The sequence below is a fragment of the Cannabis sativa genome, chromosome 7 (assembly GCF_029168945.1).
Source record: "Cannabis sativa cultivar Pink pepper isolate KNU-18-1 chromosome 7, ASM2916894v1, whole genome shotgun sequence".
NCBI classification, from domain to species: Eukaryota; Viridiplantae; Streptophyta; class Magnoliopsida; order Rosales; family Cannabaceae; genus Cannabis; species Cannabis sativa.
In genome coordinates, this window is record NC_083607.1 from 48233319 (window position 1) to 48248105 (window position 14787).

Consider the following 14787-nt stretch of genomic DNA (forward strand, 5'->3'; position numbering starts at 1 on the left):
CCAACAAAGCACAAATAACATCCCGAAGATCACAATTTGTATTATGGTTGAAGAATACGGAGGACTTAGCAAAATTAATTCTTTAACCCGAAGCCACCTCATAAGTGTGCAAAAGCTCCTTAACGTTGTGTGCTTCTTCCTCAGTAGCTTTACAAAATATAACTATCGTCCGCAAGCGCACCTCGAGCAATCTTACAACCCGTGAGAAAACCACTTTGCTCATAACTTCACAGCAAACTAGAGAAGCCTTCAACACATAAAATAAAGAGATAAGGCGATAACGAATCACCTTGACGCAAACCCCTTTGAGCAGCAATAGGTCCCAACTCCTTCCCACCATGCAAGATGGTATACGAGACAGAACAAACACATTGCATAACCAAGTTTATCCATCACCCATCAAAGCCCATCCTTACCATCATAGCACGGAGATAACCCCACTCAAGTTTATCATAGACTTTACTAACATCAAGTTTGAGAGCCATATAGCCATCCCTCCCTCTTCGTTTTCTTTTCAAATGATGCATAATCTCATAAGCAATCATAATATTATCCGAAATTAAATGACCTTATAAGAACACACTTTGAGTGTCAGATATGATAGTTGGCATAACGTTCTTAAGTCTATTAGCCACCACTTTGGACACAATCTTATATAACACGTTGCATAAAGTAATGGGTCTCAAGTCTCCCATATCCATAGGATGCTTCTTTTTAGGGATTAAAACAAGAATAGTTTTATTTAGATTTGGAGGAAATAAACCATGGTGAAAAAACTTCCTTATCATTTTGATAATGTCTCCTTTTACAATTGGCCAACTCTTCTGGAAAAAAACCTGGAGTCATTCCATCGGGGCTTGGAGATTTGTCTAGATGCATTTGAAACAACGTTTTGCGAACTTCCTCCTCTGAAACTGGTAGCAGCAGCTCAACATTTATTTTAATTTTATATTAGATAGTTTAATTATAATTTGTTATTTTAAAAGTTAGCATAACTTTTTTTCGTTAAGAAATTTAAAATTTATGTTATTTAAATTTAGTGTGTGAATATAATTATAAGGCTAATTAGTAATTTTTCCCTCCGAACTTTGACATGTACTAAATCATGCCCCCTAAACTTTTTTGGCTGTTAAAAATTCCTCCTGAACTATTAAGATTGTTAGATTTAAGGACTTTTATCTAATTTTAGTAAAAGAATTCTAACATGGATGAAAGTTCAAGGGGCATTATTTAGTACATATCAAAGTTTGAGGTGCACGATTTGGTAGATATCAAAGTCTGGGGTGCATGGTTTCGTATATAAAAAATCACTGAAACAATAAAATTAAATGAAATTAGACAAAAGTCCTTAAATCTAACAATCTCAATAGTTCAGGGGAAATTTTTAACGGTTAAAAAAGTTCAGGGGCACGATTTAGTATATGTCAAAGTTCGAGGGGAAAAATTACTAATTAGCCTAATTATAATTAAAATAAATAATATATTAAATAATAATGTGTGAGATCATAATTATAGCATTTTTAAAAAGTATTATTAAGTATTTTAAAAATAAAAGTGTTAAAAAATAAAATATTATACTTTTAAATAATGTAAAAAAATTTAATATCCTTAAGAGATATAACTACTAGAGATGCTCTCTACTGTTACAGAAATAGGTTAAGAAGTATTTGACATACAACAAAGTTGGTACAAATACCGAGTATTAAATCAATGTTGATGATACTATCGGCCATTGGCTTGATTCTACTTTCGAACTGTATGGTGATGATACATCTTGCCGTGCCATAATGCTTTGTTGGGCCCTTTGGAAGTCACAAAACAAGCTTGTTTGGGAAAAAAAAGCCTCATCTCCAACTCAAGTTCTAAATTGAGCATGGACTACACTTGACCATTGGCTTACTGCTCAAGATAAATCTAGCTTATTATCATTGTCTCTCTTATAACATGATAATAACATTGAGCGTTGGACCAAACCCGATTCAATTACAGTCAAGTTAAATGTTGATGGAGCTTTGTTTGAGAAGGAAAATGCAAATGTCTTTGGTATTGTGGCTCGTGATTCGTTGGGTCGTCTTGTTGATCTACAAGCAAGATATCATGGAGGAAATTACCCAGCAGAGGTGGTGGAAGCTCTTGGAATCAAAGAAGCACTAAGCTGGTTAAAAGACAAGGAATGGAATCAGGTTGACATAGAGACTGATAGCATGGTAACGATACAAGCAATTTTTAGTAATCAACATATGTCTTCTGCTTTTGGTTTGATTGTTAATGATTGTAAAAGTTTATTATCAGTTTTAAATAATGTAAGTGTTCGTTTTATTAGACGATCAGCAAATCGAGTTGCTCACTTTGTTGCTAGGCGCTCTCGGTTTTTCTCTGATCGTAGCATTCACAGCTCTCTTGTATGATGAATGCTAAATTTCAATGAAGTTAATATTTTATTTTCAATAAAAAAAAAAAAAATCAATGTTGATGATATCAAAATACTGAGTTATTATTATAATTAATTTAAAAATTTAGTCAATTTAATTCTCAAAACAAAAAGCATAATACACGAAAGAAATAGAAATGAATTACTTCGCTAATAAAATCTTATATTAAACAAAATCTCAGTTGAAAAAAGCAAAAAAGAAATAATAAATCTTGTATAACACTTTTGAAACAAAGCTTAAATCAACCCAGCCAGTACCACATTTAATATTTTGCTTTAGTGTATAAGTTGGCAAAAATAAATATGCCCTACATACTTGGAAGAATAGACCCTTTTACTTATGTATATATCTACTTGAACTAAACATTAATTCTTTCAGTAAATTCACCATTGCAACGGATTTGGGAAGCTTCAATACTTCCTAGTGTTGCAACTCTTGTTAATTGCCATTGGCAAATATTGCGTCTGTGTTGGGGCCAAGAGCAAGAACTGACTGAATATGTCCTGTGATATTGGCAGAATAAGATAAGCCGCCCCGCTAAAATGACAGTAATAATTTGAATTGCCATTCCACTTCAAAGCCTATAGCACTTGCTCAAGCAGAACTGTTTTCATTAATAACAATGATTTTCTGTGACTCAAGACTAAGGATGGTGATGATGGTGTCGTTGGTGGTGATGATGCCGACGTTCGTCGGAGTTCAAATGGTCCCTTTTATGTCTATGTTTACCACTTCGTTGCTGTCTCTCAGTGTATGAATCTTGGTGTGAATAAGAACGCTTATGCTTGTTCTTACTTCTAAATTGGTCATCAGAATCGTCAGATGAATCATAAGACTGCTTGTGTCTGCTATAATGATGCCTATCACAGTCGGACTCTTTTGATGTTAGCTTCTTATGCCTGCTTCTGTCACTTCTACCATGCCTATAATCATCGGAATTTGCATACAGAAGTTTTATTCTGCTTTTGCTTTTGGTACTCGAATGATGATGCCGGTTGCCATCAGATTCTTCTGATGTATGATAATCCATGTGATTGCTCTTTTCATTATGCGCATCATACTCTGAAACATCTGAAGTATTTGTTTCATAATGACTTCGCCTCTTTTTACTTTTCTTCTTGTTCTTTGCATGTTTCTTTTTCCTCGATCTCCTTTCTTCGTCCTCAGAAGTAGAAGAAAACTCATTTTCCTCTGACTCCTCAACATTAGGAGATAATATTTGCCTTTTGTGCTTTTTCTTCTTCCTGGACTTATCCTTAGATTTGCCTGGGAAGTTAGTAAGTAACTCAGGGATACCTCCGCTGAGGAAGCCTACAAAACAAAAGGTCTATTATCATAAACATGTTCAGAACAAAGACAGTGATAGCTTGCACTACAAGATTTTCTTGGAAAAAACAAAAAATCACCTCCATACTCATCAAATATATCCTCCGCAACTATTTGTTGGTTGGGATCATCTAACTTAAAGCCTCCACGGGGAGGACTAATGCCTGGTTTTTGCTTTAGCTCCCACTTTAGAGGCTGCAATCATAAAAACATTTGAAACCTCACTTTGTCTTCTAAAAAGATGAGACTGGTGGGACCCCATTTACAAAAATGTTGAAAGAAGAAATACAATAGACGTTGAATTTCTTCAGTTATTATTTCTCAAGGATCGAGTTAAATAGCATGAATGGAAAACTTTTATCACAGTTGAAATTCTTACAAAAACCTCTCAAGAATGCCTCATCTGCAAGAGACTAATCCTCAAATTCCAAAACTACCAGCAGATACCTAAACACAAACTACACTGAGTATATACAGTACCCAAGAACTGAATCTAGTAGCTAACATCTAAAAATACAGTATGCTGCCAGCCAATGATAAAATTATAAACTAAGTCACACATTGTGTTTAGCCTTACCCCTTGCCTAAGTAGGGCCTATCAGGGACAAAAAGAAAGATCAAACTCCTTGGTGCTTTAATTTAATGTGACACATTCTTAAAAGACCTTAATAATTCTCTGCCCCTCTCCTCCCAAAGTCAACTTTGGACATAATAATACCAGCAGCCAGTTTAACTATGGCGAGATTCTCTTTTAATTTTGAGACTGCAATCATATTCTTCTTCTCACATTATTTCCCTCAATGACAGTTGTGCTTGTGTATCTCACCCAGCATGTTAATCCTAAAGGTGTAAACCTTCAATCCTCTTTCCCCCACACTAAAGCAATTTTATGAAACCTCTCGAATCATTTTACAGAGGAAGCTGTAAGATTAGACAATTGCTCATATAAAGGCCCTCTTATCGCCCTAGTAATCTTTCAAATTGATACCTCTCATGAGCTATTTTTTCTTTACCAACTTTGTATTTCCTTCTGCAAGTGAGTGGCAAACACTAGTATCAAAACTGTACTCATAAAGGAAACAACAAAAGTCCACCTCCTTTCCTTCAATGAGCTTGAAAACCCTCATTATTCAGCTTGTTATTATTTTATTTTATTTTCATTTGTTATAATAATTCAGAATGGGAAAAAAACCTAGTATACACTAACCACTTTTATAGAGCTAAACTCAAGAAAAATAAGACTAACCTCACTAGGATCTATGTGGGCAAGGATCGCAGTCAAGGGGTCATCTCTCTTCAACCGGCTCTGTTCATTAGGCATTATAACATCTTTCAATGGACATTCACGATCACCACTTTGGTGACCAAAAGTTCCACATCTAACACATTTAACATTGCGTATTTCAACTCCAAATGGTTTAGCCCTTCCAGCAACACCAGTCTCCAACCTAAAAAGATAGCACACTTAAGTATTCAGATAAGCTATGGTGAGAGTCAAACAAGATCCTGAGAAGTGAGAACCAATATCAGAATTTTCCCCATCAACATTCAATAATTTATCATGGGAGAAGCTCCGCCATACCGTGGAGCATTTTTCAAGATTTCAAATTCCTCTCCAGTAGGCAACGAGCGCCCGAAAACATCTTTTGGCCTTCGTTTCTTCTTTTCTTCAGCTTTAGCCGGTATAGATTCTGACGGTCTGAAAGATAGAAAACATTCTACTACAATGTTATGTACTTTTCAAGCATAACAAAGAAAATTTCTTTGCTACTTATATTACATTGAAGCGGAGGCCTCATCTGCATTAGGGTTGTTTTGCTCCTCCATTCTCCTTTCCTCAGCAATCTCTGCTGCTTTAGCACTTTCAGCATTGTAACCCGGTGGCCGAACATACATGAAGCTCACAGCTTTCATTATCTCCAACTAAAAAGATGATTAAATAACTAAGTTAGCCTAAAGAAACATCTACAAAAACAGTATTAAGAAAAACTTATCTAACCCTTTCTAAATTCAAAATGCGACATTACTGTTAAGAAACGTCATTGTATTACGATTGTCTCCAAATTCTAAGGTACTACGATGAGAGAATTCGTTCATAATATAATGAATACAGAATGATTGTTGATATTCACCAAAAGCACAGAGCCATAGTAGTACCCACTTGACTAAGATTGACAAAAACCAAAAACCAAAAACCAAAGAGGACAGACAGATGGAGAAGAACTGAACCTTTTCTTGCTCTTTTTTGGATACCATAGCAGCTTGGCGAAAGAATTCTTGTTCTTGAGCATACTGAAAAATGGACATGGGTAAAAAGTTAAGAAATTGAAAAACAGGGTTGGTGATACGAAAAACTAGTGGAAAATGAAGCAAAAAGTACCTCGCGAGCGACCTCTTCGGCTCGGCGTTCGTGATTGGCGTGGGTCTGTTCGGCGATCCATTTGCGGCGTTGGTTAGGATAGGAAAGTGGGTGCCACGGCTTCTGGTTCAGGTACGAGTGGCTCCACGCGGTGCCTGACTTGGTCTTGTAATCGACTTCTCCTCCTTTTTCCGAAGGGAATCTCTTGCTAAGTCTTATCCCTTCTCCTTCTTCACCTTCCATTTTTACCAACCTCTTGAGTTCTGCAACCAACGTATATTTTCTAGCAATACCTTTGTTCAAACATCAGAGGTTTAATGGCGTCAACGATCTTTACATTGAATCCTATGTAGTAATCGGAGAAAACACAGCGAATATTGGAGCAAAACTAGCTTGAAGGTATGAAGTTAGAAACGACGACAAAGGTGGAATCAGCCCATATCCATGGGCATGGCTACGCAAAAAGCCCTAATTTGCAGAGAAGATTCAAAAAGGGAAATTATAGTAAATGAAATCAAATCACAGGAGTATCTTAGTTTATGTGCTGATTTGAAAAAAAAAATATAGCAAATGACCCTAAATTAGTAAATATCCTTAAAAGTTATGTCAATTTTTCTTAATTTTTTATGAGTTGTTTTGGGTTGGTGGTATATAGATTTTGTTGTAAGATATATTTCTATTTTGTTGTATGGTATATTATTATTCTTAGATGATATTTATTTTTTATTATAATATGTATAATAGTAGTATATAATTTTATTAGCATAATAAAAATATTTTAATGTATGTACATAATTTTTTGGAAAAAAAATAGAAAAATTCCAAAAAAGGGTAAAATATTACAACAATACTGTGGGCCGGCCCAATCAACATTTGTACAGCCCACATTGAAAATATTACAAAAATACCACTTGACCTTACCTTCAGCCGCACGTCACAAACGGAGAGGATGAATGAACCTCCATCGATGCAGTCGGCTACGCAACCACAATGAAACCAGATCGAACGTAGAACAACCATAAATTCCGTCGAATTTCAATAGGAAACGAACAAATCCAAGGATCTAAACAGAAATTTAAAAAAAAAAAAAAAGACCAGGAAAACCGTGGAGAAATTGAAATTAAACATTTGATTTCGGTTTTTATAGTGCAATATCACTCAAACGAGCGTCGAAAATTCAGATTGAAGCAATGTAAATCTGTATTGAACAGATATGGAGCTCCCCCTCAAATCCAAAAAAAGAGGTATGAAGTGAAATTTTTTTTCAACAATGATACACGTCATTTACAGTTGCATTCTGGTTGATTCACTGGTGTACAACAGGAAATTCAGATTGTAAAAACAATAAACAAGAACTGATTCTAATTAAGGAACCACGTGATACTAATCAGGTTTTTTTATTTTTTTGCGTTGGCTTACAGTTGCATTATCGTTTTAAAATGGTTTAGAAATCATGAAGAAGTGTCAAATGACAAGTACCAAGAGCTAGCATATATACAAGGTAAGATTTATGTAAATGGTAGCAAATTAGTTTTATAATAGTTGAAAATCGATCTGATTCGAATAAACATGATGAAAAATGACAATGAGTAAGAACTATGTAATTTTGGGGATAGAATTGTGGTTTTTAAGTTGATTTACAGTTGCATAATCATTTAATAATAGTTTCATTACGTTTTTTGCAGGAATTTATTTTGGAAAAGATAGAGGACAGAACAGTTTGAGAAATGGTTAGTTTCCCTAAATTTAAATGAAGTTTCTTAATAGTTTTATTCTCGTTTCTTTGTAGTTTATTAACAACAAAAAAATGGCAAAATCAGGAATCAGGACAGGAAATACAATGCTTGAACAAAGGGACAGAGATAGAAGTAAGTTTGCACTCTATTTCATAACAGAATCATACAGGTTGCTGCCCGGTTTTTTGCACATGTTGCAAAAAACTAATCCCGGAACAATAGTGCACATGCAAACAGAGGATGACAACAGCTTCAAGTACTTGTTTGTCGCACTGGATGCATCAATAAAAGGATGGAAGAAATGCAAACCTATAATAGTTGTTGACAGAACTTTCCTTAAATCAACATATGGAGGTACATTGCTCTCTGCTTGTACACAAGATGCAAATGGGCACATTTTTCCACTAGCTTTTTCTGTTGTGGATTCAGAAAACAACAACTCATGGCAATGGTTTTTCACAAAAGTGAGAGAAACATATGGGATTAGAGAGGAACAGTGCTTGATCTCAGATAGACATGAGAGCATAAGTAAGGCAGCTTGTCAAGTATTTCCAGAAATCACACATTGCTATTGTGTATACCACCTGTTAAGCAACCTAAAAGCAACCTTCAAGAAGAATGCAAGCAAGCTGGATAAACCATTCTTCGCTGCAGCCAGACCATACACAGAGAGGAAATTTGAATACCATATGAGCGAGTTGGACAGCTTGGACATCCGTGTAAGACCATATTTACAACAAATTGGATACCACAAATGGTCAAGATACCACTGCAAAAACAACAGGTATTCAACTATGACTTCAAACATTGCTGAATCTCTAAATGCAGCAAACTTGGCAGCTAGAGAGCTACCAATCACAACACTGATGGAGTCATTGAGAGCATTGATACAACAATGGACATACACAAACAGGAAAAAAGCACAGAAAACAACAACATTTTTAACACCTACAGCAGAGAAGAAATTAGTCGACAACTTTGTGGACTCATTGACAGAAAATGTAATGAAATGTTTAATATTTTAGTTGCATTATAGTTTCTTAATAGTTTGTTTGCCGTTGTTATACATATTAACAGTTTTACACTTAATCCGCAGGTAAAACCAATAAACGAGACCATGTTCGAAGTCGTTGAACTAACCAGATCATGGGTCATCAACCTCAAGGAGAAAACATGCAGTTACAACAGATTCCAACTTGACGAGTTACCGTGTGCTCATGCGCTTGCTGTTATAAAAGAGATGAACTTGAATGTTTACAACTACTGTTCAGGTTATTACACCACACGAACATGGCTTGAAACATACAGCGGCTCAACATATCCGGTACACAATCACACAACATGGGATGTGCCACAAAACATAAAAGATATCATTGTTCTGCCACCAAACCAAAAAATAAGATCTGGAAGACCAAGGAAACGAAGGTTTTTATCTGAATGGGATACAAAAAAACATAACAGGTGCAGCAAATGTGGTCAACACGGACACAATCGAAAGACATGCAACAATCAAGCAATAAAATAGATACATATGAAATATTTGAATTGTTTAATTCTGTGTGCAAATTCAAACAGGTTGATCTGTGATGTTCTAAATACATGGGATTTCATTTTTATGAAATTTGAAACAGTTTTTTAATAGTTGCAAAATCATTTTGTTACAGTTGTGACCCTTTGTAAATATTAAGTACCGGAATGACTTCTTCTTTACAGTTTTAAAGGCAGTCAATCAAGAATTGATAAAATATAACTAAAATAAAAGAAAAAGGAGTAATGGAATACAAAGAATAAAAATAAATTCATAGCACAATTTAGAAAAAAATAAAAACATTGTTTGTATTCAGTTGGTTAATAGTTTCTCCATAGTTGTGCGACCGTATATAAGAACTTGAACAATTGAAAAAACAAACAACTTTGGGAAATACAAACCTATACAATAAATATATTATAAGGAGTAAATGTCAAATATCCTAAAAGTTTTAAACCAGGTACATAGTATAAAATCAAATATAATACCTACATTCAACCAATAACACTAACTATTGTCTGATAATAGATTCAACAAATAACAGAAAAGAGTCACCAAATTAAAAGATCCTATTTTTTCAATTTAGATGCCTTAGAAGACTTGCTTTGCTTCTCATCCTCGCTATCAATGCTTTCATCAATTTTCCTTTGGCCATATGAGAAGAAAAGTGCAGCAAGCCGGGTACGATAAACTTCGATGTCAAAGTCCGCAGGGACATCCTTTCCGTGGATAAAGAATTCGGCAAATGCAGCAACATATGCTCCGCAATCACTATAAAAACAGAAGAAAAGTAAGCAGTTTAGAAACTAAAAAACAACATAAAATAAACTTAAAAGAGACACTCACTTTTTCTGCTGAGACGGCAGACCACTAATCTCCACGATTCTTAAGGGAGCTGTAGGGTCAGAACCTGAGGCAGGAGCTTGTGACCTATTCTTCCAGAAACCAAGTAAATCGAAAAACAAAGGCAGCAACACAGAATAAGCCTTCATGGCATTCCTAGCTGCAGCATTCATCTTCGCAGTCCTCAAAGAATTATACAGAAACAGAATCCCTTCATTCAAGTCAAGACGACCAAACACCCAATGACTTTCCTTTCTTAGATTGATGATGAATAACACATGATCGGCTTCATACCAAGGCTTGGAACAGGGAATTCGCATACCTCGGATGTAATGCGCTATTGGGTGGGCAGCGTGAATGTGTGACATCTTAGTCTTCATTGACTTGGCCTTGTTAAATTTGTGGTACAAAGCTTGGATGGAATCATCAAAGAGACAATCAGTAGTTGCAAAATTCAACGTCACAGCGGAAGAATATTTACCTTTTTCCGAAGGTAATAGAATATGGTGTTCATATGCTGAAAAAAAACAACACAAAAACACAAATGAAAAGGTTGAACAATTGTAAAAAAACTGTAATACAGTATCAAAACTTAAAAACATTTATAAAGCAACTGAAAACAAACTATCATAACTACAATATAAATTGGAAACTTTACCGAGTCGTTCATAAACATGTCGCATGTAGCCAAATGATAAAACCAAGTTTTATCCTCAACATAATCAACACCTAGCCTAAAACCCGGGGTAAATTTCTTTGCGCCATCTTCATAACAATTATAATGCTTACAACAACAAAGAAACAACAAAAAAATAGCATTAAAACCAGAATAAAATTGAAAAATAAAACATAATACAAAGACAGATTTAATAAAAACAGTCACCTAGGATGTTTAAGCAATCCTTCACCAATCCAAGCGTCAACTTTTGCCTCAATCTCGGTAGATACGGGATCAGCAAACGCATCATTAAGAGCATAAAGGCCCTTCACATAAGTCACCATTTTGAAATCCCTATCATCCCCAGCTGATTGAGAACCTGAGGACATAAGCTCCATTGGAGTGCTCCCCACATCAGCAGACCCGAAATCAACAAAAGGAGATTTCAAGGCCAGAGCACGCTTCCTCTTATCCAACAGAGGTGTATCAGAGACAGTGTCTTCAGTTTCTTCATCAGTATGAAGGGCATCTGACTTTTGACCAACAACATCTGGATTGGGTGCGGGGACCTAAAAAAGAAAGAATGCATTAAAACAGTTGCAAAACAAACTAGAAACTATTGAGCAACCAAAAAGAAACCTAATTTTCTTGCAAACAATTAAAAATAAACTTACATGGATTTTACCAATAGCCTCCAAGCCAGCCAACACAACTTGATCATCATCTATTTCAAGCTGGCTTAACCCATCAAAGAAATCGTCCCCCTTCAATCGAGACTCATCGCCCTTTGGCTTCTCAACATCCTTAACATTTTTATCACTCCCTCCAACAGCCTCCGATGGATTCACAACAGCAGGGGGAACAACAGTAACAACCTTGTTAGCATCATCAGCATCCCCACCAACTTTAACCAACTCACCACCATCATCGGAGTCGGAATCAATATTTTCTGGATCAGACAATTGCTTCTCATCATCCTCGGCATCATCATCATCATCATCATAATCATCATCATCAGAATCTTGAGTTACTAATTCATCCGATGACTTTCCCTGTATCAACCAATATAAATGAAACTTAAATAAAACAGTAAAGAAACTTAAAAAAAAAATATGAAAAAACCTAAACAATAAAATATGAATAAATACCTCATCAGAAAGACGACGATGAATGGCATTAACCTTCTCCTAGATATCCTTAATTACAGTCATTACGGACTTGAAATTAAAATCAACAAAACACCTCAAGGATATGAAGTCCTCGGCCAATGATGATTGATTCGAAATGACCATCTCCAACTTAGATTTCATCCAATCAATATCTATTGAATCAAACTTCTTTGAAGATGACCCACCCTCAAAGGATTTCTTCGCTACACCACGGTCATCAATAGATTCATCGAGAAATAAACCGTCAAGTTGAAGCTGCTGCCTCTCTTCATCAGTAGGACGCATGTTTTTGATCTTCAACTGAATAGCATAATCAAGCATAATATGAAAAAAATTAAAAGAATTGGAAAAACTAAAAATTAACAACATAAATAAAACTGAAAAGAAACAGTAAAGAAACTGTAAATTACCTTGTCCAAAGGTAAATCAAAAATCTTGCCCTTCAAGTCTCGAAGAGTTGGATTTTTGGTGACGATGGTGTTGCTCCAGTTCAGAATCCTTGGAATAGAAGATGAAACTCTCCAGTTCAAATGATTCCCTACCCCAACAATACTCGTCCCACCGACCGCTATCCACTACATCTAGATCAAACCTAGACACTTCTTTGTCAGGAGTATTGCTAAGAAGAAAACACTGAATGAAATACAAAACAGCCATTTTCAAACCAAGAGACTCATCCAAACCCCACCGACTACCCAAAAAAGCATCCTCGATGGCTCTGTGGTCAATAGTTTTTACACCACGGAAACATGTTTCTACCAATTGATTTGTTTCCTGTGAAAACAACAACTTGTTGCAATCACCGAAACAATCTAATCCAGAAATTAAGTAAAATTCTTCGGCACTAAACCGTATGCAACGGCCAGCAACCTTAGCCCAAAACTCTTTAGGATTGGGCTGGAAAACTTCCCTTAGTAATAAACTATGTACGACTTACGGATGAAAAACAAACTCAGGCATATCCAGAAAATGCCCAAACTGAGTTTGACGAAACAAAGAAAGCAAATTAACAGATAAAGTGTTCTTAATATTATCTATCACGGAAAAAACACTGGTGCATACACACTTAGATCTATAAAAATCAGAAGGACTAAATTTATAGTCCCAAACCTGCAACATAACGAAAATGGCCACAATAAATTATTAATCGTGAATAAAACAGTATGAAAACTGTAATACAACTATAAACAAACTACAAACAAACTACCAATAAGATACAACTACACAGAAATAAACAGCAAAGACCTGAAATCGTTTTGAAACGTAAAAAAAAACAGTAAACAACTAACCCTAAAGGAAATCGAAAAACACATCAAACATAACGACACAATAAATTTTTAATAGTGAAAAATACAGTATGAAAAGAACAATAAAACTATATACAAACAACAAAGAAACTACAAAACAGATACAACTATAGAAAAATAAAGAGCAAAGATTTGAAAATCGTTTTGAAACCTAAAATATAACAGCAAACAACTAAACCTAATGAAAATCGAAAATACATCAAACATACCATTATTAAACTATTAAAAAACTTATAAGAAACTACAAACGACTGATTGAAAACACTAAAAACGAAAACAAAACACAGAACCTATAAGCACAAAAAAACACTGAAAATAAAGAAAACAAAACCAAATTAAAGAACAACACCCAGAGAAGAACCAAATGAAATGTTCAAAACCAACAATAAATAACTAAAAAATTTAAAAACATAAAACGAAATGTGCAAATGAAACCCTAAAATTACACGAAGCAGGATGAACAAAAAAACGCCAAAATCTGGGGAAAGTGTAAATGTAGGAAAAGGGGGAAACGATAATGAAACTAAAAACCAACCTGAGTTCGATCTTCAGCAGATGCAAGAGTTTTTTTCCCAGAAATTTCTGGAACCGTGTGCTCCTCCAAGTTGAGCTTCGTTTTCTTCGAAGAATGGGGTCTCCCACGCTTGGGCATTGGAGCATCAAAATCAGAATCATAATCTTCAAGGATCGGGCGTTTACCCTTGGATTTGTTCGCCAAAGTTTTCTTGCCCATTTTCGATTTTTGTTTGAGAACTGGAGAAGGGGATGATGATGAACGAGTGATTGCCATCTTATAAATAAATTTGAAAAAAACTGAAATAGAGAGGGAATAACAGTTGATAAATCGTGGGCTTAGAGGGAGTTGAAATTTCGTGGATGAACAAAAAAGAAGAGGGAAAAACGTGATCAATAATGGGTGGTTAATCTTATGAAGGGAGGTTACTTGTATTCAAATGAAGTTAGAAACAGAAATGAAAAATCGAAAATGAAATGGAAAGAAAATGAAAAAAGAGAGGGAAGAGAGTGGGATTTGATTGATGAGTGATGGGGATAGCACACGTGTATGTGCATGAAATGATGACTAAGTGGTATTTGTGTAATAAAACAAACATGGTAAGTAAAAAAGTTGATATAGGCGTGTAGGAGTATTTTTGTAATAAATTGTGTAAAATGGATTTTTCATGTAAAAATTTCTAATTTTATTGTCATGCTACATATATTTAATTATTATTTTTATATTTTTTGATTGTATGATTATTTATTTTAAATAATATTTAATTAGTTTTTATTTTATTATATACAATGGTCATGATATATATATTTTAATTGTGATATATAATTTAGTTAGTATAGTATACATATATATATGTATTAGTAATCTATATTTTTATTATTATTATTTTTTGTATATATGTTTTGATATATGGTA

The 14787-nt window shown here is 34.8% G+C and overlaps 3 protein-coding genes across 3 annotated transcripts; 1 reads left to right on the forward strand and 2 right to left on the reverse strand.

Annotated features, from left to right (window-relative positions):
• Positions 1 to 2577: 2577 nt before the first annotated feature.
• Positions 2578 to 6653, reverse strand: LOC115697631 (uncharacterized zinc finger CCHC domain-containing protein At4g19190). Its single transcript, XM_030624712.2, has 7 exons — positions 6139 to 6653; positions 5988 to 6050; positions 5539 to 5681; positions 5341 to 5457; positions 5005 to 5206; positions 3839 to 3953; positions 2578 to 3743 (listed from the first exon to the last, which is right to left on the reverse strand). Exons 1-7 carry the CDS (start codon positions 6358 to 6360, stop codon positions 3076 to 3078), a joined length of 1530 nt encoding a protein of 509 aa, XP_030480572.1. The 5' UTR covers positions 6361 to 6653; the 3' UTR covers positions 2578 to 3075.
• Positions 6654 to 8603: 1950 nt separating this feature from the next.
• Positions 8604 to 9509, forward strand: LOC133039861 (uncharacterized). Its single transcript, XM_061118909.1, has 2 exons — positions 8604 to 8854; positions 8950 to 9509. Exons 1-2 carry the CDS (start codon positions 8648 to 8650, stop codon positions 9376 to 9378), a joined length of 636 nt encoding a protein of 211 aa, XP_060974892.1. The 5' UTR covers positions 8604 to 8647; the 3' UTR covers positions 9379 to 9509.
• Positions 9510 to 12584: 3075 nt separating this feature from the next.
• LOC133039862 (uncharacterized) lies at positions 12585 to 14554 on the reverse strand. The gene is made up of 2 exons (XM_061118910.1): positions 13894 to 14554; positions 12585 to 13161 (listed from the first exon to the last, which is right to left on the reverse strand). The coding sequence occupies exons 1-2, from the start codon at positions 14146 to 14148 to the stop codon at positions 12985 to 12987; spliced, it is 432 nt and encodes a 143-aa protein (XP_060974893.1). The 5' UTR covers positions 14149 to 14554; the 3' UTR covers positions 12585 to 12984.
• Positions 14555 to 14787: the final 233 nt, after the last annotated feature.

What these genes read in the sequence shown, in the direction of transcription:
- LOC115697631 (XM_030624712.2), bottom strand. Translation starts at nt 6,360, where the DNA reads ATGGAAGGTGAAGAAGGAGAAGGGATAAGACTTAGCAAGAGATTCCCT. An exon ending in CCAAAAAAGAGCAAGAAAAG is followed by an intron (nt 5,682 to 5,987) that starts GTTCAGTTCTTC and finishes TCATCTTTTTAG; the next exon opens with TTGGAGATAATGAAAGCTGT. An exon ending in TATATTTGATGAGTATGGAG is followed by an intron (nt 3,744 to 3,838) that starts GTGATTTTTTGT and finishes TTTGTTTTGTAG; the next exon opens with GCTTCCTCAGCGGAGGTATC.
- LOC133039861 (XM_061118909.1), top strand. Translation starts at nt 8,648, where the DNA reads ATGACTTCAAACATTGCTGAATCTCTAAATGCAGCAAACTTGGCAGCT. An exon ending in TGGACTCATTGACAGAAAAT is followed by an intron (nt 8,855 to 8,949) that starts GTAATGAAATGT and finishes CTTAATCCGCAG; the next exon opens with GTAAAACCAATAAACGAGAC.
- LOC133039862 (XM_061118910.1), bottom strand. Translation starts at nt 14,148, where the DNA reads ATGGCAATCACTCGTTCATCATCATCCCCTTCTCCAGTTCTCAAACAA. An exon ending in CTGCTGAAGATCGAACTCAG is followed by an intron (nt 13,162 to 13,893) that starts GTTGGTTTTTAG and finishes GTTATGTTGCAG; the next exon opens with GTTTGGGACTATAAATTTAG.